At 33.6% G+C, this 27802-nt stretch overlaps 1 protein-coding gene across 2 annotated transcripts in view; it reads left to right on the top strand.

Annotated features, from left to right (window-relative positions):
* micall2a (mical-like 2a) overlaps positions 1-27802 on the top strand; it is a 39635-nt gene that overhangs the window by 235 nt on the left and 11598 nt on the right. The window contains exons 2-12 of one of the 2 annotated variants that reach the window (XM_030140160.1): positions 6485-6533; positions 11335-11476; positions 11800-11966; positions 12107-12234; positions 15313-15810; positions 15938-16122; positions 16804-16861; positions 20033-20220; positions 26946-27053; positions 27241-27305; positions 27484-27607. In XM_030140160.1, coding sequence (XP_029996020.1) covers positions 6485-6533; positions 11335-11476; positions 11800-11966; positions 12107-12234; positions 15313-15810; positions 15938-16122; positions 16804-16861; positions 20033-20220; positions 26946-27053; positions 27241-27305; positions 27484-27607 — 1712 coding nt within the window. Of the gene's footprint in view, positions 1-6484; positions 6534-11334; positions 11477-11799; positions 11967-12103; positions 12235-15312; positions 15811-15937; positions 16123-16803; positions 16862-20032; positions 20221-26945; positions 27054-27240; positions 27306-27483; positions 27608-27802 lie in introns of both variants that reach the window. The other variant, XM_030140159.1, reaches the window with a different exon arrangement.

The raw sequence follows: 27802 nt of genomic DNA, 5'->3' as shown, positions 1-27802 counted from the left end.
TAATGAAAAATTAAGTCAGAAATGTTGGTTGGTTGAAGTTTCTAAAATACAGCCATGCGTCAAAATGAGAGATATTGAGAATTAATGAGAAATGAATGGGAAAAAAGGAAAGTTTGTCTGTGCAGATCTACCTCAAAACACTGTCTGCACATTAAAATATATTCACTTTAAAGGATCTTGCTAGTGGAAGATCTATAAAGCTATTGTATAAATGTACATAAACTAATATATATATGTGTAATAACAATCATATATACTGAAAACATCAGATAAGTAGCACTTTTGTCATTTTTTCCCCCAATTCATCTTATTAAAGTATGTAAGATTTAGCAAATTTTGTCTCTGAAGCATATAATTCCTATAAAATAACAAGAAAATGCAGTTGTGAGTATTTGAACAAAAGAAACTGGGCTGGAGGATGTTTGTAATTACACTGGTCTACAAGTAGGGGTACTTTACCAAATTTGAGTCACTAATAATGAAAAATTAAGTCAGAAATGTTGGTTGGTTGAAGTTTCTAAAATACAGCCATGTGTCAAAATGAGAAATATTGAGAATTAATGAGAAATGAATGGGAAAAAAGGAAAGTTTGTCTGTGCAGATCTACCTCAAAACACTGTCTGCACATTAAAATATATTCACTTTAAAGGGTCTTTCTAGTGGAAGATCTATAAAGCTATTGTATAAATGTACATAAACTAATATATATATATATGTGTGTAATAACAATCATATATACTGAAAACATCAGATAAGTAGCACTTTTGTCATTTTTTCCCCCAATTCATCTTATTAAAGTATGTAAGATTTAGCAAATTTTGTCTCTGAAGCATATAATTCCTATAAAATAACAAGAAAATGCAGTTGTGAGTATTTGAACTAAAGAAACTGGGCTGGATGATGTTTGTAATTACACTAGTCTACAAGTAGGGGTACTTTACCAAATTTGAGTCACTAATAATGAAAAATTAAGTCAGAAATGTTGGTTGGTTGAAGTTTCTAAAATACAGCCATGTGTCAAAATGAGAAATATTGAGAATTAATGAGAAATGAATGGAAAAAAAGGAAAGTTTGTCTGTGCAGATCTACTTCAAAACACTGTCTGCACATTAAAATATATTCACTTTAAAGGGTCTTTCTAGTGGAAGATCTATAAAGCTATTGTATAAATGTACATAAACCAACATATATATGTGTGTAATAACAATCATATATACTGAAAACATCAGATAAGTAGCACTTTTGTCATTTTTTCCCCCAATTCATCTTATTAAAGTATGTAAGATTTAGCAAATTTTGTCTCTGAAGCATATAATTCCTATAAAATAACAAGAAAATGCAGTTGTGCGTATTTGAACTAAAGAAACTGGGCTGGAGGATGTTTGTAATTACACTGGTCTACAAGTAGGGGTACTTTACCAAATTTGAGTCACTAATAATGAAAAATTAAGTCAGAAATGTTGGTTGGTTGAAGTTTCTAAAATACAGCCATGCGTCAAAATGAGAAATATTGAGAATTAATGAAAAATGAATGGGAAAAAAGGAAAGTTTGTCTGTGCAGATCTACCTCAAAACACTGTCTGCACATTAAAATATATTCACTTTAAAGGATCTTGCTAGTGGAAGATCTATAAAGCTATTGTATAAATGTACATAAACTAATATATATATATGTGTAATAACAATCATATATACTGAAAACATCAGATAAGTAGCACTTTTGTCATTTTTTCCCCCAATTCATCTTATTAAAGTATGTAAGATTTAGCAAATTTTGTCTCTGAAGCATATAATTCCTATAAAATAACAAGAAAATGCAGTTGTGAGTATTTGAACTAAAGAAACTGGGCTGGATGATGTTTGTAATTACACTAGTCTACAAGTAGGGGTACTTTACCAAATTTGAGTCACTAATAATGAAAAATTAAGTCAGAAATGTTGGTTGGTTGAAGTTTCTAAAATACAGCCATGTGTCAAAATGAGAAATATTGAGAATTAATGAGAAATGAATGGAAAAAAAGGAAAGTTTGTCTGTGCAGATCTACTTCAAAACACTGTCTGCACATTAAAATATATTCACTTTAAAGGGTCTTTCTAGTGGAAGATCTATAAAGCTATTGTATAAATGTACATAAACCAACATATATATATGTGTAATAACAATCATATATACTGAAAACATCAGATAAGTAGCACTTTTGTCATTTTTTCCCCCAATTCATCTTATTAAAGTATGTAAGATTTAGCAAATTTTGTCTCTGAAGCATATAATTCCTATAAAATAACAACAAAATGCAGTTGTGAGTATTTGAACAAAAGAAACTGGGCTGGAGGATGTTTGTAATTACACTGGTCTACAAGTAGGGGTACTTTACCAAGTTTGAGTCACTAATAATGAAAAATTAAGTCAGAAATGTTGGTTGGTTGAAGTTTCTAAAATACAGCCATGTGTCAAAATGAGAAATATTGAGAATTAATGAGAAATGAATGGGAAAAAAGGAAAGTTTGTCTGTGCAGATCTACCTCAAAACACTGTCTGCACATTAAAATATATTCACTTTAAAGGGTCTTTCTAGTGGAAGATCTATAAAGCTATTGTATAAATGTACATAAACTAATATATATATGTGTAATAACAATCATATATACTGAAAACATCAGATAAGTAGCACTTTTGTCATTTTTTTCCCCCAATTCATCTTATTAAAGTATGTAAGATTTAGCAAATTTTGTCTCTGAAGCATATAATTCCTATAAAATAACAAGAAAATGCAGTTGTGAGTATTTGAACAAAAGAAACTGGGCTGGAGGATGTTTGTAATTACACTGGTCTACAAGTAGGGGTACTTTACCAAATTTGAGTCACTAATAATGAAAAATTAAGTCAGAAATGTTGGTTGGTTGAAGTTTCTAAAATACAGCCATGTGTCAAAATGAGAAATATTGAGAATTAATGAGAAATGAATGGGAAAAAAGGAAAGTTTGTCTGTGCAGATCTACCTCAAAACACTGTCTGCACATTAAAATATATTCACTTTAAAGGGTCTTTCTAGTGGAAGATCTATAAAGCTATTGTATAAATGTACATAAACTAATATATATATATATATGTGTGTAATAACAATCATATATACTGAAAACATCAGATAAGTAGCACTTTTGTCATTTTTTCCCCCAATTCATCTTATTAAAGTATGTAAGATTTAGCAAATTTTGTCTCTGAAGCATATAATTCCTATAAAATAACAAGAAAATGCAGTTGTGAGTATTTGAACTAAAGAAACTGGGCTGGATGATGTTTGTAATTACACTGGTCTACAAGTAGGGGTACTTTACCAAGTTTGAGTCACTAATAATGAAAAATTAAGTCAGAAATGTTGGTTGGTTGAAGTTTCTAAAATACAGCCATGTGTCAAAATGAGAAATATTGAGAATTAATGAGAAATGAATGGAAAAAAAGGAAAGTTTGTCTGTGCAGATCTACTTCAAAACACTGTCTGCACATTAAAATATATTCACTTTAAAGGGTCTTTCTAGTGGAAGATCTATAAAGCTATTGTATAAATGTACATAAACCAACATATATATGTGTGTAATAACAATCATATATACTGAAAACATCAGATAAGTAGCACTTTTGTCATTTTTTCCCCCAATTCATCTTATTAAAGTATGTAAGATTTAACAAATCTTGTCTCTGAAGCATATAATTCCTATAAAATAACAACAAAATGCAGTTGTGAGTATTTGAACTAAAGAAACTGGGCTGGATGATGTTTGTAATTACACTGGTCTACAAGCAGGGGTACTTTACCAAGTTTGAGTCACTAATAATGAAAAATTAAGTCAGAAATGTTGATAGGTTGAAGTTTATTAGATACAGCCATGCGTCAAAATGAGAAATATTGAGAATTAATGAGAAATGAATGGAAAAAAAGGAAAGTTTGTCTGTGCAGATCTACCTCAAAACACTGTCTGCACATTAAAATATATTCACTTTAAAGGGTCTTTCTAGTGGAAGATCTATAAAGCTATTGTATAAATGTACATAAACCAACATATATATGTGTGTAATAACAATCATATATACTGAAAACATCAGATAAGTAGCACTTTTGTCATTTTTTCCCCCAATTCATCTTATTAAAGTATGTAAGATTTAGCAAATTTTGTCTCTGAAGCATATAATTCCTATAAAATAACAAGAAAATGCAGTTGTGAGTATTTGAACTAAAGAAACTGACCTGGATGATGTTTGTAATTACACTGGTCTACAAGTAGGGGTACTTTACCAAGTTTGAGTCACTAATAATGAAAAATTAAGTCAGAAATGTTGATTGGTTGAAGTTTGTAAGATACAGCCATGGGTCAAAATGAGAAATATTGAGAATTAATGAGAAATTAATGGAAAAAAAGGAAAGTATGTCTGTGCAGATCTACTTCAAAACACTGTCTGCACATTAAAATATATTCACTTTAAAGGATCTTGCTAGTGGAAGATCTATAAAGCTATTGTATAAATGTACATAAACCAATATGTGCAATAACACTCAATCATATATACTGAAAACATCACATAAGTTGCATGTTATAGTAGCATCATCTTATTGAAGTATGTAAAATTTACCACATTTTGTCTCTAAAGCACATAATTCCTATAAAATAACAACAAAATGAAGTTGTGGAAAAAAACATTATTAGACCACCCTTTGTTTTCTTCAATTTCTTGTTCATTTTAATGCCTGGTAAAACTAAAGGTGCATTTGTTTGGACAAATATAACGATAACAACAAAAATAGCTCATAAGAGTTTAATATCAGAGCTGATATCTAAGTAGTGGAACTTCACCGAATTTGAGTCACTAATAATGAAAAATTGTCAAAAATGTTGGTTGGCTGAAGTTTCTAAGATACAGCCATGCATCAAAATGAGAAATATTGAGAATTAATGAGAAATTAGTGGAAAAAAAGGAAAGTTTGTCTGTGCAGATCCACTTCAAAACACTGTCTGCACATTATAATATATTCACTTTAAAGGGTCTTTCTAGTGGAAGATCTATAAATCCATTGTATAAATGTACATAAACCAATATATATGTGTAATAACACTTAATCATATATACTGAAAACATCAGATAAGTAGCACTTTTGTCATTTCCCCCCCCAATTCATCTTATTAACCTTTTCCTGCATGAATTATGAGAACCTTATTCAAGAGTTTGTTTGTTTTTTTTTTCTGAGTGTTTCTATTCCTCTTTAGGCTTGAAAAATTGAAAAATTTTTATGAACCTAATATTCATGGAGTTCCAAAAATATCCATTCAGCTGGACACCATGCAAACATGTATTTACTGATATACTGCGTCAACACTAGGAAATAAAAAACATGTTTAATGCTGCTTTTCTCACATTTTAACATACATGCATGGAGATAATATGCAAAAAAAAAAACAAAAACATTACAATCTAATAAAAATTACCAATTTTTATACTCAAACATGTAGTTGCAGATCAGGTTTATCTTGAACAACAAATTTACAGTAATGGTATGAATTACAGTGTATGGGATGATGCACGAGCGTCCAATGTGTTGGCTGATATGGAACTAAAACAACAAAATCCATAAGAGAACACTTTTGAACAGCTGTCCACTGTAGTGACCACTATGCATGAAAGGATTAAAGTATGTAAGATTTAGCACATTTTGTCTCTGAAGTACAAACTTTATGTAAAACAACAAAATACAGTCATGGAAAAAAGTATTAGACCACGCTCTAACTCTCTCTTTTAAACTAATGTGCTGTAATATATTGTTGTTTTAGGGTGCCTGTTGTCATCAGGCCAGGATATTAACCATGTTGGCTAAAGCTGCCCCTTTTTACTGTTATTAATACAGTTAATTAATTGGGGTTGTCCACAATAACTAATAAACTAAAACTAAACCCTTGTTATCTTCCATTTCTTGTTCATTTTAATGCCTGGTACAACTAAAGGTACATTTGTTTGGCCAAATATAATGAGAATAACAAAAATACCTCATAAGAGTTTAATTTCAGAGCTGATATCTAAGTAACATTTTCCATGTTTTTTTTTTTTTTTTTTTTTTTTTATAATAACCAAAATCATTTAAGTTCTTACATCAATAGCTATGGCATTGTACTGACAAAAACAGTGCTTTTAGGCATTTCATGTTTTCTTTTTTTTTTTTTTTTTTTTTTGTTTTAGTCGCATGATACACACAGGAGTTGCATAACCATTGATTTTGCTGACTTTTGATGGTCTAATAATTTTTTCCGTGAATGTATTAGAATAAAGAAGTAGAGTTTTTTAGATAAATAATAGCTCTCATGATAAACTTTACAGCTGAAATGATAAGAGTTTTAAAAGCTTTCAACGACCTTTTTGTAATTTATCAGGAGCTGACACCACCTCTTCTATTTGTGTTTCATTGTATTTCTTTCTTTCTTTTTTTTTTTTTTCCTTCAGAGATTATGAGTCACTCAGAAAGGAGGATGTGTTTGAGAACAACAGGCTGGTAAGACGTCAACTTGTCAAATCTTTGTTTTACTGAGCAGAACAAACTTCATACTCAAACTGCAAAAAATCCCACGTATCACACAACATCCACTTCATTAACCCCAGACACATGAAAGGCACACCCACCAACACGTACAGTATTTGATCTTGCTTTGGCATTTATGCAGCAGACTGGTTAAATATTTTAGCAGAAGTGTTCGTAGATGAAGCAGAAGCTACCTGGCAGAAAGTGCATTTTCACCATTTTTAGACTCAAACGTCTGCGTCTTGTCTTTTCTTCTGTCCACTTGACCTCATTTATTTTCTTAACCCCTACATGACCTGAACTGCACTGCCGGGGCCTTTCTATTATTTAGTCCTCTTCCTTTTGACCGGCTTCCTCTGAGGATTACAAGCCCCTCGGAGTGCTACAGTATTCACTCTGTATGAGTTGTCTGAAAAGGCCCGCTTCCTCGTTGTCTTGGATGATTCAGACAAACCTGAGCTCACGGGAGGTTCTCCGGGGTCATGCATTTTGAATGAGCCCCGATGTCATTTGCCATCCAATCCTCAGGATGAAGGTTCGCTCGTAGACACTCACTGTAAACTACTCCTCGACAGTTGTGCAAGAGGAAGAACTTTAAACCAGAGTTGTGGTTAGATTGTAGTGCGCTCCAACAGGTTTAGGTTTTGATCAACTCTTGAAGATGCTCCCGGTATAGAAACATGAGAATGCACCATTAGAAACTCACACCCGTCTATATTTCATGAATAGTATCAGGTTTCCTTCACGGTTATGTCACGAGTTGAATTAGAAATCGTCCTTATGCTTACTGCAAAAACCAGCCTTGTATACATGCACATCAAGGTTCTAATAGTTTTGGATTTTTCATTATGGTTTAGTTTTATTTAGTTTTGACTTTTTTTTCTCTCTAATTCAGTTAGTTTTAATTATTTTTTAGAGCAGGTTTGCTAGTTTTTATTAGTTTTTGTTATTTTCTAAATGCTTAGTTTTAGTTTTTTTTTTTTTTTATATCTTTTCTCTTCTTCAACGTCAAATTCAAATAAATCCCAGACAGGACTCTGCTGCTTTCTCCCACCTTTAGTCTCCGTGTTTCCTGGTAGAGTGGGGATGAAAAGATGACTCTAAATGACAAGTGATGAGAAGTGATGAACTGTTAAATGTCATATGGTCAGTGACGATTTCTCATAGACTGCAAGGGAAGCCCGGCTTCCCCTAAAATTAAGAAAATTAACCCTTTCATGCACAGTGGTCACTCCAGTGGACAGTTCTTCTCCAGCTGTTCTCTTGTATATTCATGGGTTTTGTTGTTTTAGTTCCATATCAGCCGACACAGTGGACGCTTATGCATCATCCCAAACACTGTAATTCATACAGTTATTGTAACTTTGCTGTTCTTGATAAACCTGATCTGCAGTAACATGTTTCAGTGGAAATTAGTTGCTAATTGTGATTAGACTGTAATTAACAGTTTTCTGAAACAATTTTTTTTTTTTTTTTTTTTTGCATATCCTCCTGAGACTCAGCAATGTATTTTGTCCTCTGTAGGGGACAAAAGTTTGATAGTTTTATTCAAAAAATGCTGTTCATTACAAAGGATATTACATTAAAAAAATCAATCAATAAATAAAAATTATTTTAAAAATGTATCTGAAAAAAACTGTTGCATTATGCAGTTTCCAATCAAGACAATTTTTTAATGTAAAAAAGCTAAAATTGTCAATTTCCTGGGTCTCAGGAGCATATTATCTTCATGAAATGAGTAATAACTAGTATTAGAGTATGATAAAATGTGTGAAAACGTCAGATTAGTGGCATTAAAAATGTTTTTGTTTCATTGTTTTCACACAGTATATCACTTTCTGATGAGTTTTAAATACATGTTTCTTTGCTACAAAAATTAAACACATGGTGTCCAGCTGAGTGGACATTTTTGTAACTCCACGAAAAATAGGTTCATAAAAAAAATGTCCAATTGCCTTGTCTTTTTCATGCCTAAAGAGGAATAAAACACTCAAGAAAAAAATATTGACTAAGGTTTTCATAATTCATGCATGAAAGGGTTAAATGGTTAAATATGTTCGGTTGTGTTGACATTTCATTGACTACAAATGTGTTAGAACACGTTCATCTCACAGACGAGTTCGTTCAGAATCAGCTTTATCACAAATCATCAGACTCGATGTTGTTCACTTCTCATACACTTCCGTTGCGCTGTTTTCCCATTCGATCTCTGCTCAGTGCATTTGTCTGTAGATGCTCAGCGTCCATGCACTTCAATGGGACTGAGTGGAACAGTTTTTTTCATTGCCTCAAAACTGGACGGAAATTAGATAAATGCCATGATGGTGTTCCGCCCCCGGACGCCGGGCGTCTCTGGGGGTGAATGGAGCTGTAGGCGGAGCTCAGCCGGGCTGGACGCTGGGCTACCACGTGCTGATTGGAGGATCAGTCGAAAGGCTGAATCCCATTTGACTGACAGCTATTTTCAGATCTACTCCTTCACTGACACAGTTCAGTTTAATACCGTCACGCATTCTACTGTGAAATCAAGAGAGAAACCACTACGAAATTACTTGTTCATTTCTTGCACTGTAAATAAAACACACTCATTGTACTTCCTTGTTTCAATTTAACATAATTTCAGCGTTTTCTTGTTTACTTGGTACGATAAGGTCACTGACCATTTTCTTAAAAAGGAACAGAGGGCCGAATTTATGTTTAAATAACTTGACTTTTTCTTTTTTATGTAAGCCAACAATGAGCTTTCCCTGTCTGAAAGATGAGCAGCTGCCACTGCATATGGTGTCAGCAGCTAAAATTGCTTGAGGGAAATAAATCGTTTTTATATCAATCCAACATTGACAAAGACGAAAACGAAGGGAATTTTATCCAGAATTTTTATACGTTTTAGTTAGTTTTGTAAACACACAATACAGTTTCAGTTAGTTTTCGTTTTTTTCTTTTAATGATAGTTTTTATTTATTTCAGTTAACGAAAATGTTTTTACAATTCTAGTTTTCATCATTTCGTTTGTTTTCGTTAACAATAATAACCTTGATGCACGTCACAAGCAGAAATGTGTTTTTATTTTAGGAAGGCTTTGCTTTAAGTGTAATGAGCGTTCCCAGGCTGATCCTAAACAATACCCCAGTATCCTGCTCCCTCCATCCTCTTTCTTATCCCTGCTAGCTCACAGGAAGTGCTCTATTCATTATACAGCCCTTTTCAGACCTCTCTGGGCTGAGTCACAGTATTCTGCTTGTCTATTTAAAGGAGGTCGTATTGTCTGACATTTTTACACATGCTGGAACTGTAGGAGCTGACATTATTGTACCATTCAAAGCTATGTTTTCATTGGGCAAAACCTTGGTCCTTCCCTGCTCCATTCTACTTTTAACCTTTTATCAAGCAAGTCACTATTTTTGGTTTTTTTCTGGATAGGTAGACCGATATATATTGATTTTTTTTTCAATATCAGCCATAATTTTTTTTTTTTTTTTTTTTGAAAGCCGATATTGGATCAGTTGTAAAAATGTTATAAGATTTTTGATCAGGCACCTGTGTGGGCAACACTTGAAGTTCAATAAATGTTAAAAGAGTACTATGTGTACATGTATTAATAATTTCAATTTTATTGATGCATAAAAATCTTAACTCTGTAAAGCCTGAACCAGTAAATCATTGACAGAAAATTCCAGTTCTTTGAAACTGGAGCCTTTATTGGTCCTTCTAAACAACCCCAAAACATTTTTTTCAAATATCAGTTTCCATGTATGAGTTATAATTTTGTATCATATTTGATGCATCGGGTGTCAATGCTCAAATATTATTATTGAGCAAACAAAAACATAATATAACACAACAAACATGTCTGAAAAATTGGTAATTCCTTTTCAAAATCGTCAAAGTTCTGCCTCCTTCCTCATTAATGACAGTCTTGTAGTGTCACTGGAAAGGCCTCTGGTGAATGAATTCCTCTCCCTGGTGGATTATCTGTGTATTGCATGTATCTAATTGTATACATCAGGTTTTTCAAGAAGAAAATATCACATCGATCATGTAGAGGGCTTCAAAACTCATGTATCACATATGATACATTTGGCGTTATAGGGTTAATTATCCAAGTGTTTCAATTGTATTTTACAGTTAATGTGCTTTAAAAAAAAAAAAAAACCTGCCTTAAATATCGGCTTCAAAAATCAGCTATTTATTTTGGCCATCAGCTGACCAAATTTTTTAAGAAAAACCCATATCGGTCAACCTGTATTTCTGGACACATTACAAGACAGTGAGGACAGTGAGTCAACAATCTCAGGTCCAATGTGGTCTACAGGGTCTGTAAGGTCCCCCTCTGCATGAACAGTGAGTGTACCTGCTTTGTTAGGTACCATGAAGTAATGGTACTAATGTAAGGAATGATGTTCAAAGGGAGAATGTGGATGTGGACAGGGGTCTGGATCAGCACTTATGATGGTCTAATGTTCTAAAAATGTCCCAAAATACATGTTCCTTTCATGTTATATGTATTTTTTCTTGTATTTTTTATATATATATGGAGAAAGTACTTCTTGGATTTTATTTTGACACTTATGGGCATGGAATCAAATATGGTAACTTCACTGACCTTGATTTTCTACCTGACAATAAACATATTTCATGAAAGTAATAAAGTCTTGTTAGGTCCTCCAATAACACACTAAGGTTGAAATTTTTAATTTCAGAGTATTTCAATGATCAATGTTGGCAGGAACAGAAGGTTGTTGGTTACACTTTTTTTTGTTCTTTCTTTCCAAAGGCTTTCCAGATTGCAGAGGACAAGTTGGGGATTCCAGCTTTGTTAGATGCAGAGGACATGGTGGCTTTAAGGATCCCAGACAGACTCAGCATTCTTACCTACGTCTCCCAGTACTACAATTACTTTAAAGGACGACCTCCTAGTGAGACTCACATATCTTAAGTGTTCTTCAAACGTATAACTTTTTTTTTTTTTTTTTTTTTTTATCAATCTAGCATAGTTTCTTTCCCATGTCTTACATCTCAAATTCCTAAAGTTAAGTGAAATGTGAGCATTCAGTCTTCCGTGACCTGGAAATATGAGATGTGTCAGCTTATTTTTTTTTTTTTAATTCTTGATGTGTTATACAGGTCAAGTACTGTTTTGAGGAGTTTATTGTTCAAGTGTGACCTCCTCCTCTATAGCAATATATCACTTTAGGTTTAAGTCTGTGTTTGACATTATGTTTTGTATAATTTCCTTAAGTGGGAGGTGTAAAAAGGCCAGCAGAGGGCTCCAAGGAAGAGCCATCAGAGAAGAAAAATCTGCCAGTGGTTGCCAAAACCTTTGTCTCTAAAGCTGCCATTGAGAATCGTTTACCTCCTACACTTAAAGATCAGACCTCGCCCAAGTTGGCCAGAGCTGCTGTTCAGGTCAGTACACGTCACTGAACATTTACAATGGTGCGGCAGCTTGGTGGAGGAGTTGTTGTTTGATTGTTTTTAGGATAAACAGGTAAATGTGCTATTTCTTTGGACAGCTGGTCGCCTAATTTGATTTTCTCTCACAGAAGGTGGTTCTGACTGAAAGTGCCAACAAAAGTGGGACACTGAATAGCAAATGTGTTGCGTGCAAAAGCCACGTTCATCTGGTCCAGAGACACTTTGTGGAAGGCAAACTCTATCACAGAAGCTGCTTCAAGTAAGAGTTTAGTCTGTTTTTGAGCTCTACTTTTCTATTATGCATGTATTGCATTAGTTGTTTCTAGGGATGCACCGATACCGATACCAGTATCAGGTATCGGGTCCGATACTCAGCATGTGTACTTGTACTTGTACTCCTTAAAGTACTCCGATACAACCGCACCGATACCACTTATGGCAGCGTGATATTCGCAGTTAAGTGCAGCGGGTACGCAGTGGAGGAGTAATGTTAGCAGTGTGGAGATTTTTCAAAATAAATGACGATGACAAAAGTAATGCTGACTGCAAGTAACATTAAAGACACAGACTGATATGGACGGAGCGTTTTGTGCATCCTCTGCGTACATTTCATCCGATAATACCATCGGGAACCGTGGAGGTAGTGGATCTGTTCAAACAGCAACTGTTTGAGTCAGCGAAAAACTACTGACAAATTTATGACAACTACCCTCATCAATATTAACATCAGTATCCACATTAGTGTTACTTCTGTCATCTCCAGGTTTATTATTACTGACCGTCTTCTTCTGCGTCTCAAAAAACTTTACTCTTCTTCGTGGTATTCGGCTAGTATGGTTATTTAAGAGCAGCGCCCCCTGGTGGATTGATGAAATGATGATGATGAAATTCTTTATTCAGTCACCACATAATAATACAACCAGTGTCAACACTACAAACATTACCAACAGGTTAATGACTGAAAAGGCACAGGCAGAAGCAAATTGCTTATATTAATGCCTTTCCTACATAACAAATTTAGTTACCTCGCATTCAATATAGGAAAAAGAAAAAACAACAATGCATATAACCAAATAATCAAAAACATAAAAAAGTGAAACTAAACCAGAAAAATAGAAAACTTAACCAACCAAATTAATGGTAATTTAATGTAGAATCGAAAATAAATGATTTACCTATTACTTATTAGATCTTAACAATTGTATCCTTCAAAAATTGCCTTACGTACCGTTTTTTAAATATCTAAAATGGGCTACACATTCTTAAATCCATGCTGGCCTCATTCCATAGTTTAACTCCAACAACAGATATACATCTTCTTTTAGTCTCTTTTTTAGCTTTTTGTACAACAAATTTACAAACATCTCGCAAATCATATTTAGACTCGTGTTGAAAAGAACCTTTGTACACAGACAGGGAGTGTTGAGCCGCATTATGTAATAAATTCCCATTATGTAATAAAAGTTCAGAATATAATAAGAATGTCACGTCATCTTGTAATAAAGCCGCATTATGTAATAAACTGACGCATTTTGTAATAAACTACATCAACGCATTATATAGTAAATTTTTGCACATTATGTAGTAAGTTATTACAATTTGAGAAATTTATTACAAAATGTGCTTGACACATTTTTATTTAAAAAAAAAAGTAATATTATGGTTCACTTTGTAATAACAATCCAAATTAATATAATTTCAGAGCAATTTAGGAGAAATTAGTCACAGGAGCTACAGGTAATGTAATCAGAACTTTAACCACACAGTTTAAAGATTAATTTAGCACATTACATTTTCCTGAAAATAAAAATGTGTCAAGTGCATTTTATAATAAATTTCTCAAATTGTAATAACTTACTACATAATGCGAAAAAATGTACTACATAATACATTGAGGTAGTTTATTACAAAATGCGTCAGTTTATTACATAATGCGGCTTTATTACAACATGACATGACATTCTTATTACATTTTGAACTTTTATTACATAATGGGAATTTATTACATAATGCGGCTCAAAAGGGAGTAACTTTAATTTGGCTTTATACATTATTTGCATTATTTTATAGTAAACCAAATCATTAAATTTCATAATATGGGATTTCATAAACAATTCATTAGTATGTTCATAGTAACCGGCCTTATTAATAATGCGATGACTGAGAAACGATCATTCCGACGCATTAAATGTCAGTTACAGTCAGACTAAAGACATTGACAATAAAGTACATTTTCAAAAGTAATTAAGAGCTATAATGGTATTGTTAAGTACTGATATCGGTACTCGGTATCGGCAAGTAATAGATAGATAGATAGATAGATAGATACATACATACATACATACATACATACATAGTGTGTAATCCTATACATATACACATTGGCTAAAATTTACTTAAGGGGTCAAATGAGTGGCCATTTTTGTCAAAAAAAAAGTTGTAAGAAATGCATAGAACTGTGTTGAAATAATGCTAATACATTTGTGCACAGACTACTGATATTATTTGACAGTGGAAGCTATATTTTCAGAAATATTGGATTTTGAATAGCACGTGTATGTGAAAACTTTTGCTGGTGGACGGACGTGACATTACCCATGATGCTCTGGTCAGTACCAGTACTTTATTAGTAATAAACTTATATACTTACTATTGCTAATTCTCCTCTTATTCATAAATGTTAGTATTGTGGATCTAAAACAATAACAGCTGACACAAAAACACAAAATGTGGCAGTGGACGGATGTGACATGGTTGTGACAGATCCCATCATACTGATGCTCGGCAGCCATGTCACCATTTCCACAAATGATCCCTGTGCAAAAACTAGGATCAGAATGATTTATTGTATAGTTTATCATCATACTAAAGAGTAAATAACAATATAGAATTGTTATTTCTTTATAAAAATGCTTATTATTAGAAAACTGTTGATTTCAAAAGTGACGTGTGACATTCTTCATGTATGTATTGGCGTAACATAAGCAGGATGGACTAAAGACAATGACAATAAAGCACATTTTCAAAAGTAATTAAGAGCTGTAATGGTATTGTTAAGTACTGATATCGGTACTCGGTATCAGCAAGTAATAGATAGATAGATAGATAGATAGATAGATAGATAGATAGATAGATAGATAGATAGATAGATAGATAGATAGATAGATAGATAGATAGATAGATAGATAGATAGATAGATAGATAGATAGATAGATAGATAGATAGATAGATAGATAGATACTTTATCGATTCCCTGAGGGGAAATTCAAATGCAAGTACTGGAAAAAAGTGGTATCAGTGCATCCCTAGTTGTTTCATATTAATAAACTTTCCTTAGATGCAGCGAATGCTCCAGTGTTCTTCACCCAGGAGGCTACAAACCTGGGAAGGACCCAGACTCCTTTGTATGCACTTCCCACCAGAACAGTTGCAAACCATCCTCCTCAAAGGCTGGGACCAGAAATGGACCTGTCATCTCATCCGGCCAAAGCCAGACGACACCAAGCCCCTCATCTGTTCTGTCTGCCCCGTTGAATATTGTACTGAAGCCAGTCAGTCCTCCTCCGCCCTCGCAGTCCTGGACCGCCTCAGCCCAGAAGACCCAGGCAGCCCGGCAGAGGTTTTTCCAGGCTGCGCCGCCAATCACAGAACCCTCTACAAGCAACAGTAAGCCCGCAGGACCGGCAAATGTTTTAGGGAGGGCGAAGGCGAAGATCCCGCTAAGTTTTGACGAAGACAAGAGCCGAGCCAAGACAACGACTGGAAAGAAACTAGCGGAGGAAAACTGCAACAATAATAACAAGAGGCCGTTCAACATCAGATCAGCAGACAGACGGTGAGCGCCGGATCTGTTTTTGGCTTTGAGCAGTGTTTTACTACTAGTAATCTATCGCGCTGTCGGTGTGGTTTTGTAATTACTTTTCTTATTAAGGCTGAGGGTGAGGACTGTTCTGTCTGTGCAGGTTTGGAGATGAGCCAAGTTCTGCTGACAGCCCCAGTTTGAGATGGGATAAATGCAGCCAAGGCCCAGCAGGAAACTGGGCAGGACGACTCTCCACCGGCCAGACAAACAATAAGGAATCGCCATGTCGGGAGGCCATCAACAAAGACAACACAAGGCCAACAACTGTACACACAACCGCCAAAGGCAAGCGCTACTAAATTCATCTCACTTGTTCTTGATCCATTATTTGACACTGAGCCAACATCCACCAACCCCCCATTTTTGTCTGTCTCGCAGCACATTCACAGAAAACAAAGCCCTTTTGTCGTTTTTTTTTTTTGCCCTATTTACACAGTCGGTGCATCTAGAATAATGTGTCTGACATTTTCATTTCTTTCTCACAGTTCTAATGAACTTTCATAGTTGAGCTGTCATTCTCTTGGGATAGTTGTGCATGAATGGGTGCAAAGTCAGTCAGCGGCTTCGCGAGACAGAAGCAGAACCGCTGTTGGTTTTAAAAATAAACTTTTAATGTCGGCAATTACGGAGGTCTCGCTGTCATGCAAATTAATTTTCGTTGCCTCCTCTAGTAAAATAGGCATGCATTATCTCTTTAAAAACACTTTATCTCGTGCACAATTTGGAGCATCCTCTGGGTCATTAGTGCAGATGTGCAGGTGAACATCAGTTTCTGCAGTGCATTGTTGTGACAGACAGTCCCAGCAGAACAAATAGCAGATCATTATGACATGAAGAAGAGTCGAGGGAGTCTATTGTTTGTTATTGTGCAGGAGCTGCTTAAATGCACACCTAAGAAGATGCCAAATTAAACGTGATGTGTTCATTTCTCTCTGAGGTTTCCTGTTGAAATCTTTTTATCTGCAGGTGCTATTTACGAGTGGCAAACAAAACCCAAACCTGTGAAAACTGATCAAGGAATAAAGTAAGTATTGTCCGTCATATTAATGATCACTATGACTTATTAACCCTTGTGTTACCCTCTGTGTGCTGCTGGACAGGAACTGTTTTGTTTTTTTTGTAACAAATCTTTATTGATTTTTATGGACAATTATAACCGTAACCAAAAAAAAAACAAAAAAAACAAGAGAACAAATGTGTACAAAAGAAAACAATACGCCCAGGTAGCAACAGTCAGTCTATTGATTTTGTGTAAATATATTCCATTTATTCCACTTTTTATCCAGTTGTGGTTCTTGCAGTCTCAGTCTGTGCGTTATTTTTTTCATTAGAAATATTTCTTCAATTGTGGATATCCACTGGTCCATTGATGAGATGGTTGTCTTCCCCCAGTTCTTTGTTATACTTTTTTTTTTTGCAGCTGTTAAGAGTATTTTAATTAAATATTTGTCCTTTTTAAAAATGGTAGTGTTCCAAAAGTTACAACGATATAGAACATCAGGAATCAGTGGAATCATCTTCCAAAACACAATAATATATGGACATTTCCAAAATATATGTGAATGGTGGACAGGTGGACAGACAGGAACTGTTTTACAGCAGGGGATGAATAAAAAAAAAGGAATAAAAGAAATTAATATACAGTATATAAATATTATAAATATTGTGTGCTTCGTAACTATATATATAATATAATACTTCTTTCTCATTTGTACACATCTACTGAAGCTTGATATGTTATATGAAGTCATTGCTCAGCCTCATTTGAGACAGAAAACAGAATTTGGAAAACAGAATAACAGACAACTTTTTATTCTCAAAAGATGGTTTTCGAACATTTTTATCTTAGACATTTTTTCTTCACTTACCTCTTATTTTATTCATATGTTCCATTAAATTTGTGGAGCTAAAACTTTGGTAATGCAATTTCCTTGCACAACTGGTGTAATGACAATAAAGCCTATTCTATTCTATTCTATTCTATTCTATTCTATTCTATTCTATTCTATTCTATTCTATTCTATTCTATTCTATTCTATTCTATTCTATTTCTTTCAATTCTACTATTCTATTCTACTTACTCTACCCTACTCTACCCTATTCTATTCTATTCTATTCTATTCTATTCTATTCTATTCTACTTACTCTACCCTACTTTACTGTACTCCACTCTATTCTATTCTATTCTATTCTACCCTACTTTACTGTATTCTATTCTATTCTATTCTACCCTACTTTACTGTGTTCTATTCTATTCTATTCTATTCTACCCTACTTTATTCTATTCTATTCTATTCTACTTACTCTACCCTACTTTATTCTATTCTATTCTATTCTATTCTATTCTATTCTACTTACTCTACCCTGCTTTTCTCTATTCTATTCTATTCTATTTCTTTCAATTCTACTATTCTATTCGACTTACTCTACCCTACTCTACTCTACCCTATTCTATTCTATTCTATTCTATTCTATTCTATTCTATTCTACCCTACTTTACTGTGTTCTATTCTATTCTATTCTACCCTACTTTATTCTATTCTATTCTATTCTATTCTACTTACTGTACCCTACTTTATTCTATTCTATTCTATTCTATTCTATTCTACTTACTCTACCCTGCTTTTCTCTATTCTATTCTATTCTATTTCTTTCAATTCTACTATTCAATTCGACTTACTCTACCCTACTCTACCCTACTCTATTCTATTCTATTCTATTCTATTCTATTCTATTCTATTCTATTCTATTCTATTCTATTCTATTCTAATCTACTTACTCTACCCTACTTTATTCTATTCTATTCTATTCTATTCTATTCTATTCTATTCTATTGTATTCTATTCTATTCTATTCTACTTACTCTACCCTACTTTACTGTACTCTATTCTATTCTATTCTATTCTATTCTACTGTATTCTATTCTATTCTATTCTATTCTATTCTATTCTATTCTATTCTATTCTATTCTATTCTACCCTACTTTATTCTATTCTATTCTATTCTATTCTATTCTATTCTATTTTATTCTATTCTATTCTACTTACTCTACCCTGCTTTTCTCTATTCTATTCTATTCTATTCTATTATATTATATTATATTATATTATATTATATTATATTATATTATATTATATTATATTATATTATATTCTACTTACTCTACCCTACTTTACTCTATTCTATTCTATTCTATTCTATTCTATTCTATTCTATTCTATTCTATTCTATTCTATTCTATTCTACTTACTCTACCCTGCTTTTCTCTATTCTATTCTATTCTATTCTATTCTATTTCTTTCAATTCTACTATTCTATTCTACTTACTCTACCCTATTCTATTCTATTCTATTCTATTCTATTCTATTCTATTCTATTCTATTCTATTCTATTCTATTCTATTCTATTCTACTTACTCTACCCTACTTTACTGTATTCTATTCTATTCTATTCTATTCTATTCTATTCTATTCTATTCTATTCTATTCTATTCTACTTACTCTACCCTACTTTACTGTATTCTATTCTATTCTATTCTATTCTACTTACTGTACCCTACTTTACTGTATTCTATTCTATTCTATTCTATTCTATTCTATTCTATTCTATTCTACTTACTCTACCCTACTCTACCCTACTTTATTCTATTCTATTCTATTCTATTCTATTCTATCACAGAAGATTTGAAAATTTTCACAAATCTGACTTCAAGCGTTCAACTTTTGGGCTAAATTCTGTCTTTCTACAGTGCTCTAGGACTAAAACAGGTCTCAGTTCACATAAAGCTGAGATTGTCCTGAATATTTCGATATAAAACACTCAGGTATTGCATTATTTACCCTTCCTTAAAAAGGTGAATTTAAGAAAGCATGTAGAAATCATGAAAATCCCCTTGGAACTCTAAGGGTTAAACATGTACTTTTCTGGAAGCGGTGGAAATCATGCATTTGGACAAAAAAAAATCTGTGTTTAAAAACTCCAGTCTTTTAAGCTCATTCCGTCCCCAGAATACAGAATAATGGAACATCATCTTATCTCTGTTATTATTGATTGACTGTTCTATCATATCAACCCTCAACAAGTACCACAGCTGAACTCTTTGCCATTACAGACTAAAGCTGTTTTAATCGAACTTTTTCCTATTAATTTGTACAAAAAAAACACATCAGTAAAAGGAGTTGTGGATGTTTTGCAGAGATGCTGAAATGGTCATAACAGAGCAACGTAAACCTGGCTTCGTGTCCACGGCTTCCTCTAATGTCACAATAAGTAGAACAAGGCCTCCCTCTGCTCCAGCATCTGCCGTCCCTCCAGTTAACGTTGCTCCGTTCAGACCTGCACAATTAATGGATGTTTCACCCCAGACCCCTCAGTCCAACATGGGTGAGTAACTTCTATTATAGTGTTGTTTTATCAAAAAGTGGGAACATATGAACCCTTTCATGCATACTGGTCACTACAGTGGACAGCTATTCTTATACAGGGTGGGGAAGCAAAATTTACAATATTTTGAGGCAGGGATTGAAAGACAGTGTATGACCAATTAGTTTATTAAAAGTCATGAGAATTTCTTTGCCACAAGAAAATTTACATCATAGAAAATGTTTTTATTCTATGTGTCCTCCTTCTTTCTCAATAACTGCCTTCACACGCTTCCTGAAACTTGCGCAAGTGTTCCTCAAATATTCGGGTGACAACTTCTCCCATTCTTCTTTAATAGTATCTTCCAGACTTTCTCGTAATAGTTTTGCTCATAGTCATTCTCTTCTTTACATTATAAACAGTCTTTATGGACACTCTTTATGTACAAACTAGAACACTGAGGTCATCAAACGCAGGGTTACTAGCGACTCCCAGAAATATTACAAAGAAAATGGGGGACGCAGCCTTTACTAACTATGCACCAAAGTTATGGAATACAATTCCAAAAGACATTAGAGAAGCCAGTTCATTGAATATATTTAAAACCAAATTAAAAACATTTTTATTCTCATTAGCCTTTGAAAGGAGATAAAAATGGGGTCACAATTCAGGAACCAGGAATGTGCGTTTTTTTATTTTTTATTTTTATTTTATTTTATTGTATTTCTGTTTTTATTTTTTATTTTATTGTATTTCAAATTTCATCTTATTTCTTGCACTTCAAAAATTCTATGCATAATCAAATATTTTAATGTGCGCTGCTTTTATTCTTATTTTTATTTTATTGTATTTCTCTCAAATTTCATCTTATTTCTTGCACTTCAAAAATTCTATGCATAATCAAATATTTTAATGTGCGCTGTTTTTATATTTATTTTTATTTCATTGTATTTCTAATCAAATCTTAATGTATGTTAATATTGTATTTTTTTCAATCAGTGTGAAGCACTTTGGGCTACAATTTCTGTATGAAAGGTGCTATACAAATAAAGCTTATTATTATTATTATTATTATTATTATTACTCCAGCTATTTTTGAAATCTCCTTTGGTGTGACGAGTGCATTCAGCAAATCACACACTCTTTGACGTTTGCTTTCCTGATTACTCATATGGGCAAAAGTTTCTGAAAAGGTATGGATAATAGTGTTAGGTATGATTAGGACATCAATATATGTTTGGTTTCAAAACAATTGACGTAGTGCCTGCTGAGAAAAAACAACTAAATGTTCATTGTAAATTTTGCTTCCCCACCGTGTATATTCATGGATTTTGTTGTTCTTTTCGTTTTTTTTTTTTGTTTTTGTTATTTTACACATATCTTTATTAAAGTTTTAAGACATAACATATCTTTTCTGACATGAATTGGTAACATTATGTAGATCTCTCCTGAGTATAAACCCCCAGAATCACAAGCCCTCCCCATAGTTTTTACACAATTTATCAGTAAATACATATTTCTGTGTGTCAAAAATTAAACGTGTGGTGTCCAGCTGAGTGGACATTTTTGCAACTTCATGAAAAATAGGTTCATAAGATTTTTTTTTTTTTTTTCATGTATTTTTTTAAAAAAAAATTAAAAATTATTTTTATTCATTTATTTTTTACATTTATTTTTCAAAAGAAAATTTTCAATTGCATTGGTTTTTTTCATGCCTAAAGAAGAATAAAAACACTCAGGAAAAAATTTTGAGTAAGGTTCTCATAATTCATGCATGAAAAGGTTAAACATATTCACCGTTAACTTGTTGTTAATTCACTTGCATATTAATACAATATTGGCCCTTTATGTGTCATTGTAAAATGCATTATAAAGCATTATTCTTATGTTGTTGTTTTTTTATATTTTATTTATTTGGCATCAATGTTACATAGTGCATATATACACATGGCACATAGTGTTCATATAACAATCATATAAAGTCCTTCAAACAATGATTATCCCTTTTTTATTTTTATTTTTTATTTTTTTCCCTATAATTCACCCCCACCTCCTCAAGAACATACAGGACACCATGTTGAGCCGCATTATGTAATAAATTCCCATTATGTAATAAAAGTTCAAAATTATGCAATAATTATGCATAATTACGCATTATATAATAAACTGACGCATTTTGTAATAAACTACGTCAACGCATTATGTAGTACATTTTTTCACATTATGTAGTAAGTTATTACAATTTGAGAAATTTATTACAAAATGCACTTGACACATTTTTATTGAAAAGCTGTAATAGCATGGTTCATTATGTAATAACAATCCAAATTAATATAATTTCAGAGGAATTTAGAAGAAATTAGTCACAGGAGCTACAGGTAATGTAATCAGAACTTTAACCACACAGTTTAAAGATTAATTTAGCACATTACATTTTCCTGAAAATAAAAAAGTGCATTTTGTAATAAACTTCTCAAATTGTAATAACTTACTACAAAAATTTACTGCATAATGCACTGAGGTAGTTTATTACAAAATGCGTCAGTTTATTACATAATGAGGCTTTATTAGAAGATGACGTGACATTCTTATTACATTTTGAACTTTTATTACATAATGGGAATTTATTACATAATGTGGCTCAACACACCAACCCACAGAGGAAAAAAAAAAAGACAATACCGTATACATAGATTCACCACTGCTAAATAGGCACGGTTTTAAGTTTACTCAAATGTGTCAACACAAGATCCCATACAGAAAAGAACTTAACCCCAGATCCTCTGAGGGTATATTTTAATGAATGACTATATTTTTTATTAATAACCTCCTAAGACCCATCTATGGGTTTTCTGTCCATGTTTGTGGAGAAGAATTTCACAGCTTTATGCGAAAAAAACCCAACAAAACAACTGTCCACCGCAAAGGACATTCCATAAAAATAAAAAAATGCATCTGAAAAAACTGTTGCATCATGATGTTTCCAATACAGGCAATTATTTAATTTTAAAAAAAGCCAAAACTTGTACTTTCCTGACATTTCCTGGGTCTCCGAAAGGCTAGAGCATTTACTACTAACAATATTCTGCAACAACCTCACTATTACCGTACTTTCCAGGTTATAAGGCACACCGGAATATAAGCTGCAGGTGTCTACATTGTGACACAGAAAGATCATTTAAATATTTATGTACATACCTTAACTGCTTTTTTCCAAACAGTGCCTGTAACACGGCAGGAACACAGCTGGTTAAAAAACCCAGAAAAGTCATTGATCTCTACCTTCATCTTCCTTCTGCTCATTGAAACCACTGCAGTCGTCTTCTTCAGTGTCGGAGTTCAAAGGCTCTGTCACACTCCTTCTACGTCTCTCCTCCGTTGTTGCTCAATGGCACTTCCGTGCAGCAGCTTTATTTCCTTCTTTACAGACGCATCGATTGCTTTTAACTTAAAAGCTGCAAAATATGCATTTCTTCGTGTGTTTTCCATGATGAGGGTTTGTGCATGACACGCAAAATGATTGTTAAAAGTTAAGATTAAAACTTCTTCTCTTCATCACCTCTTGCACCCGTCTGTCTCACTTTTGCGCTTCCTGCTAGAGCGCCCCCTGGTGGCCGTTAGCCGGTATAAATCTATACTGGAGCTGCATCGCTGTATAAGCCGCAGGGTTCAAATCGAGAAAAAAGTAGCGGCTTATAGTCCGGAAAGTACGGTATATACTGGGGCGCTGATAAGGGGGGGTAAACATGACAAATTCATGGGGCCCAGCATTTGTGGGGGGCCCATAGAGCAGAGGAGGGGATCCAGTGGATACAGGATAGAAGCTGTTAAAATTTCTTGTAAGATCCACTGTATAAGAAAGGCATCGAAGTCGGGAGTCAGACATTGAGAAGATGCTAAGTTTCAGTTTTGTTTTCATGCTAGCGTAAGCGACGTTATGTATTGACCACACCCCCCACATACACTCCATAAACCCCCCCCCCCCTTCCGACAGACTGACAAGACACTGAATTTTTATGAAAGGGTCTACAACGTTTACCTTTCATGGGGACCACAATTGGTAGCGGCACCCCTGAGTATATAAGCTATTGAAATATTAGCTTAATGTGCTCTAGTTATTGAATTGGGCTGTATGTTGCACCTGCACTAAAATGAGTTAAAGGGGTCATATTTTGCTAAATCCACTTTTATTAGTCTTTGGTTCATTTATTTGTGTATTTGGACCCTAATAGTTCATAAAGTTTGAATTTGAACCCTCCAGGTGCTGCAAAGCTATCTTTATATTCGTTTTGGCAAAAATCGAGTGGATTTCTACAACCGGTTTTAATTCCTGCTTAAGTTGTTGTGTCTATAACTAGTTACATCACAACATTTGCACATATAAGGTCAAGACTTCCCACGAACATTTCTCCGAGTACGACATAATTGTTTGTCAGCAGCAGCGGTTGTAGTAAAAACTGAAAATATGTCCAAACTTTGAGCTGATTACCTAAAATATTCAGTTACTGGTTGAATGCACAGGTGTCAAACATGTGGCCCGGGGGCCAAATCTGGCCCGCCAAAAAGTCCAGTCCGGCTCTTGGGATGAATTTGTGAAATGCAAAAATTACACTAAGATATTAACAATCCTTTTAGTTCAGGTTCCACATTCAGAGCAATTCAATCTCAACTGGGTCAGACCAGTAAAATACTATCATAATAACATATATGTAATGACAACTCCAAATTTTTCACTTTGCAAATGTAAATATTTTCATGTATTTACACTAAAACAAAGTATAATTTTGCAAAAAATGTGAATAACCTGAACAAATATGAACAACCTGAAATTTCTTAAGAGAAGTACAATTTTAACAATATTCTGTCTGTTACTAAATGTTTTATGTATTTGTAGATCCACTGATCTGCAGCTTCTAATGTACATGTGTAAATGATAAACTGAAGCAGAATATTGTTAAAATTACACTTATTTTTTTCAGTTTGTTCATGTTATTCACATCTTTTGAAAGGATAGTTTGTAGATGTGAACCTTTTCATATTGTAAATGTATTTTTTTTGCTCTAAAACATAGAGAACAGTTTGGAGTTGACATTATTTATATATTATTGTGTTATTATTTTACTGGTTTGGCCCACTTCGGATCAAATTTAGCTGAATGTGGCCCCTGAACTAAAATGAGTTTGACACCCCTGGTTGAATGGGACAGAGCAGCACAGCCAATAACCTGGAGGGGGTGGGGCCTGAAGTGGCTCATTTGCATTTAAAGGACCTTTCTGGTGTCATTACTCAGAAACAGGGTTGAAGATGGACCTGTGGAGTTGAATTAATGAAGAATTCAGACCCAAGCATAGCATTTACAGTTCATGTAGACCACAGGGCAATGTTTTAAAATGCATAATTCCATTTAAAAAAGCAAAAATATTACTCCTTTAACCCTTTCATGCACGAATTATGAGAATGTAAATCAAGATTTTTTTCTTTATTCCTCTTTAGGCATTTAAAAAACAATGAGAATATTTATTTTTTTCTTTTTATGAAGCTACTTTTCATGGAGTTGCAAAAATGTATGTTTAATTTTTAAAGCAATCAAACATGTATTTACTGATATACTGTGTGAAAACTATGAAATAAAAACATTTAATGCTGCTAATTTGATGTTTTCTTCACATTTTAGCATACACTACAAACAAAAAGTTATGGATATTTAAAAATTTTTGGGGCTATTTTTTTCAGTTGGGATTTTTTACTCAACGCTGTTTACTTTTTTTGTGTGTGAATTGAATTGAAACACAATTTTTTTAATGACCAGACATAGTTTTATTTGCAAATGGCAAAAATGACAAAAAAAAAGACAAAAGAAAAAAGAAAAGAAAAGAGATATCCTTAACTTTTTGTTTGCGGTGAACTCCAATACTAGTCACTTCATGGAGATAATATGCCAAAAAAAAAAAAAACAAAACAAAACTTTTGTTGTTAGATTACAGTCCAATAACGATAACAAGGAATTGATTTACACTCAGACATGTTAGACTTGGTTTATTAAGAACAGCCATGTTACAGTAATGTTATTAATGTCAGTGTATTGTGTATTGTGTTGGCTGATATGAAACTAAAATAACAAAATCCATGAATATACAAGAGAACAGCTGGAGAAGAACTGTCCACTGGAGTGACCACTGTGCATGAAAGGGTTAATATCTTCAATGTAATTATTGCAGCACACAAATTTATCCCATGGCCCGGACTGGACCTTTTGGCGGCCTGGTTTTGGTCCGTGGGCCTCATATTTGACACCCCTGCCCTGTCACAGAAAGTATACATTTTAGGCGTTTACTCTGTGACGTAATAACAGAAGTTGTAAACTCAGTATCATCTGGTGTTATTTTAATTTAGCCCATTTCATTTGGTACCATTAGTTTTAACTATGTGCTAATTTTTAGATACAGTAGTGGTGATGACTTTTTGTTTTATGTTTTATCACATTTCAAAGGATTCAAAGGAGTTTATTTTCTCATTCCATCACAAAGAAAGAACGGAACTGGTTACTGAGGACCCGTATTAGCCATATTAAAAGAATAAATAACTAATAAATAAATGAATACTTTCAAATCGACTAAAATCTAAGGCTAATTTAAAAACAAAAATTGAATAGACAATTTGAGAGAGTGGAGTAATTTAAGCAGACAACATAAAGAGTAAGCTTCTGGCAGATCTACAGCACTAAAGCCTTCCTGTCCTTATTTTAGGTGTTAAACATGGGAATCACCCGCCTGTAAAATCCCCACCCAGACGGCCAGCTGTGGAATCTATTAGCTCTTCAACCACTGCTCCAGCCAATCACGGAAATCCGTCAGGTTAGTTCACAGCTTCTTAAAACATGTCATCGTCCACGCCACACGTTCCAAGTCCTCAGCCATGTTGTTGATTTCATATAAGCAGTCATTTTTACTGAAAATATATCAGGTGAAGTCACATGTGACAATGCTTTTTTGAAAAGCTGCCATGAAAGGACTATCTAATCCTATTTTATCTACCTCTTAGGTGCTAAAAAGGGAAAGTATTTGTCACCCACCAACGCCTCCAAGACTGAAATGAGGTCACCCTCTGTAAGTTCCCTCCATTAAGTCTCTTAAGAGATTAATTAACAGCTCTACAAATATGCTTTCATTACATTTGCAGCAAAAAAATGGACGACCTTCTTTACATGTCAATGTCCAAAGTCAGAAATTCATATTAAAGTTATCTTAACCGGACTGATTCTGGAAGTTCTTTGTTCTGTATCAGGTGAAGTCTTATCATATCCCAGTGCTGCAGATTGAGAGGGAACTGAATGATATTGAGACAAACTTGGCTCAGCTGGAGAGGGAGGGTGTGGAGCTGGAAAAGAAACTCCGCAGCTGTGAACAAGGTATTTTTCCTCTTACAACCCACCCTTTCTTGTGGGTATTTTTAGCCACTAGAATTCAGTGTTGGCATGTTAAAAAACAGTATTTGTTGTAAACAGTCCCTGAAAACATGACACAACTCATTCTGAGGCTGAAAATGTTGAGTATAAATACCAGTAATCCATTTTATTATAGACACATAAACACATTGTCTTGTG

This window comes from Sphaeramia orbicularis, chromosome 8 (genome assembly GCF_902148855.1).
Source record: "Sphaeramia orbicularis chromosome 8, fSphaOr1.1, whole genome shotgun sequence".
NCBI lineage: Eukaryota > Metazoa > Chordata > Actinopteri > Kurtiformes > Apogonidae > Sphaeramia > Sphaeramia orbicularis.
The sequence above is the reverse complement of the archived record's forward strand: the minus strand, read 5'-3'. Positions and strand labels throughout refer to the sequence as shown.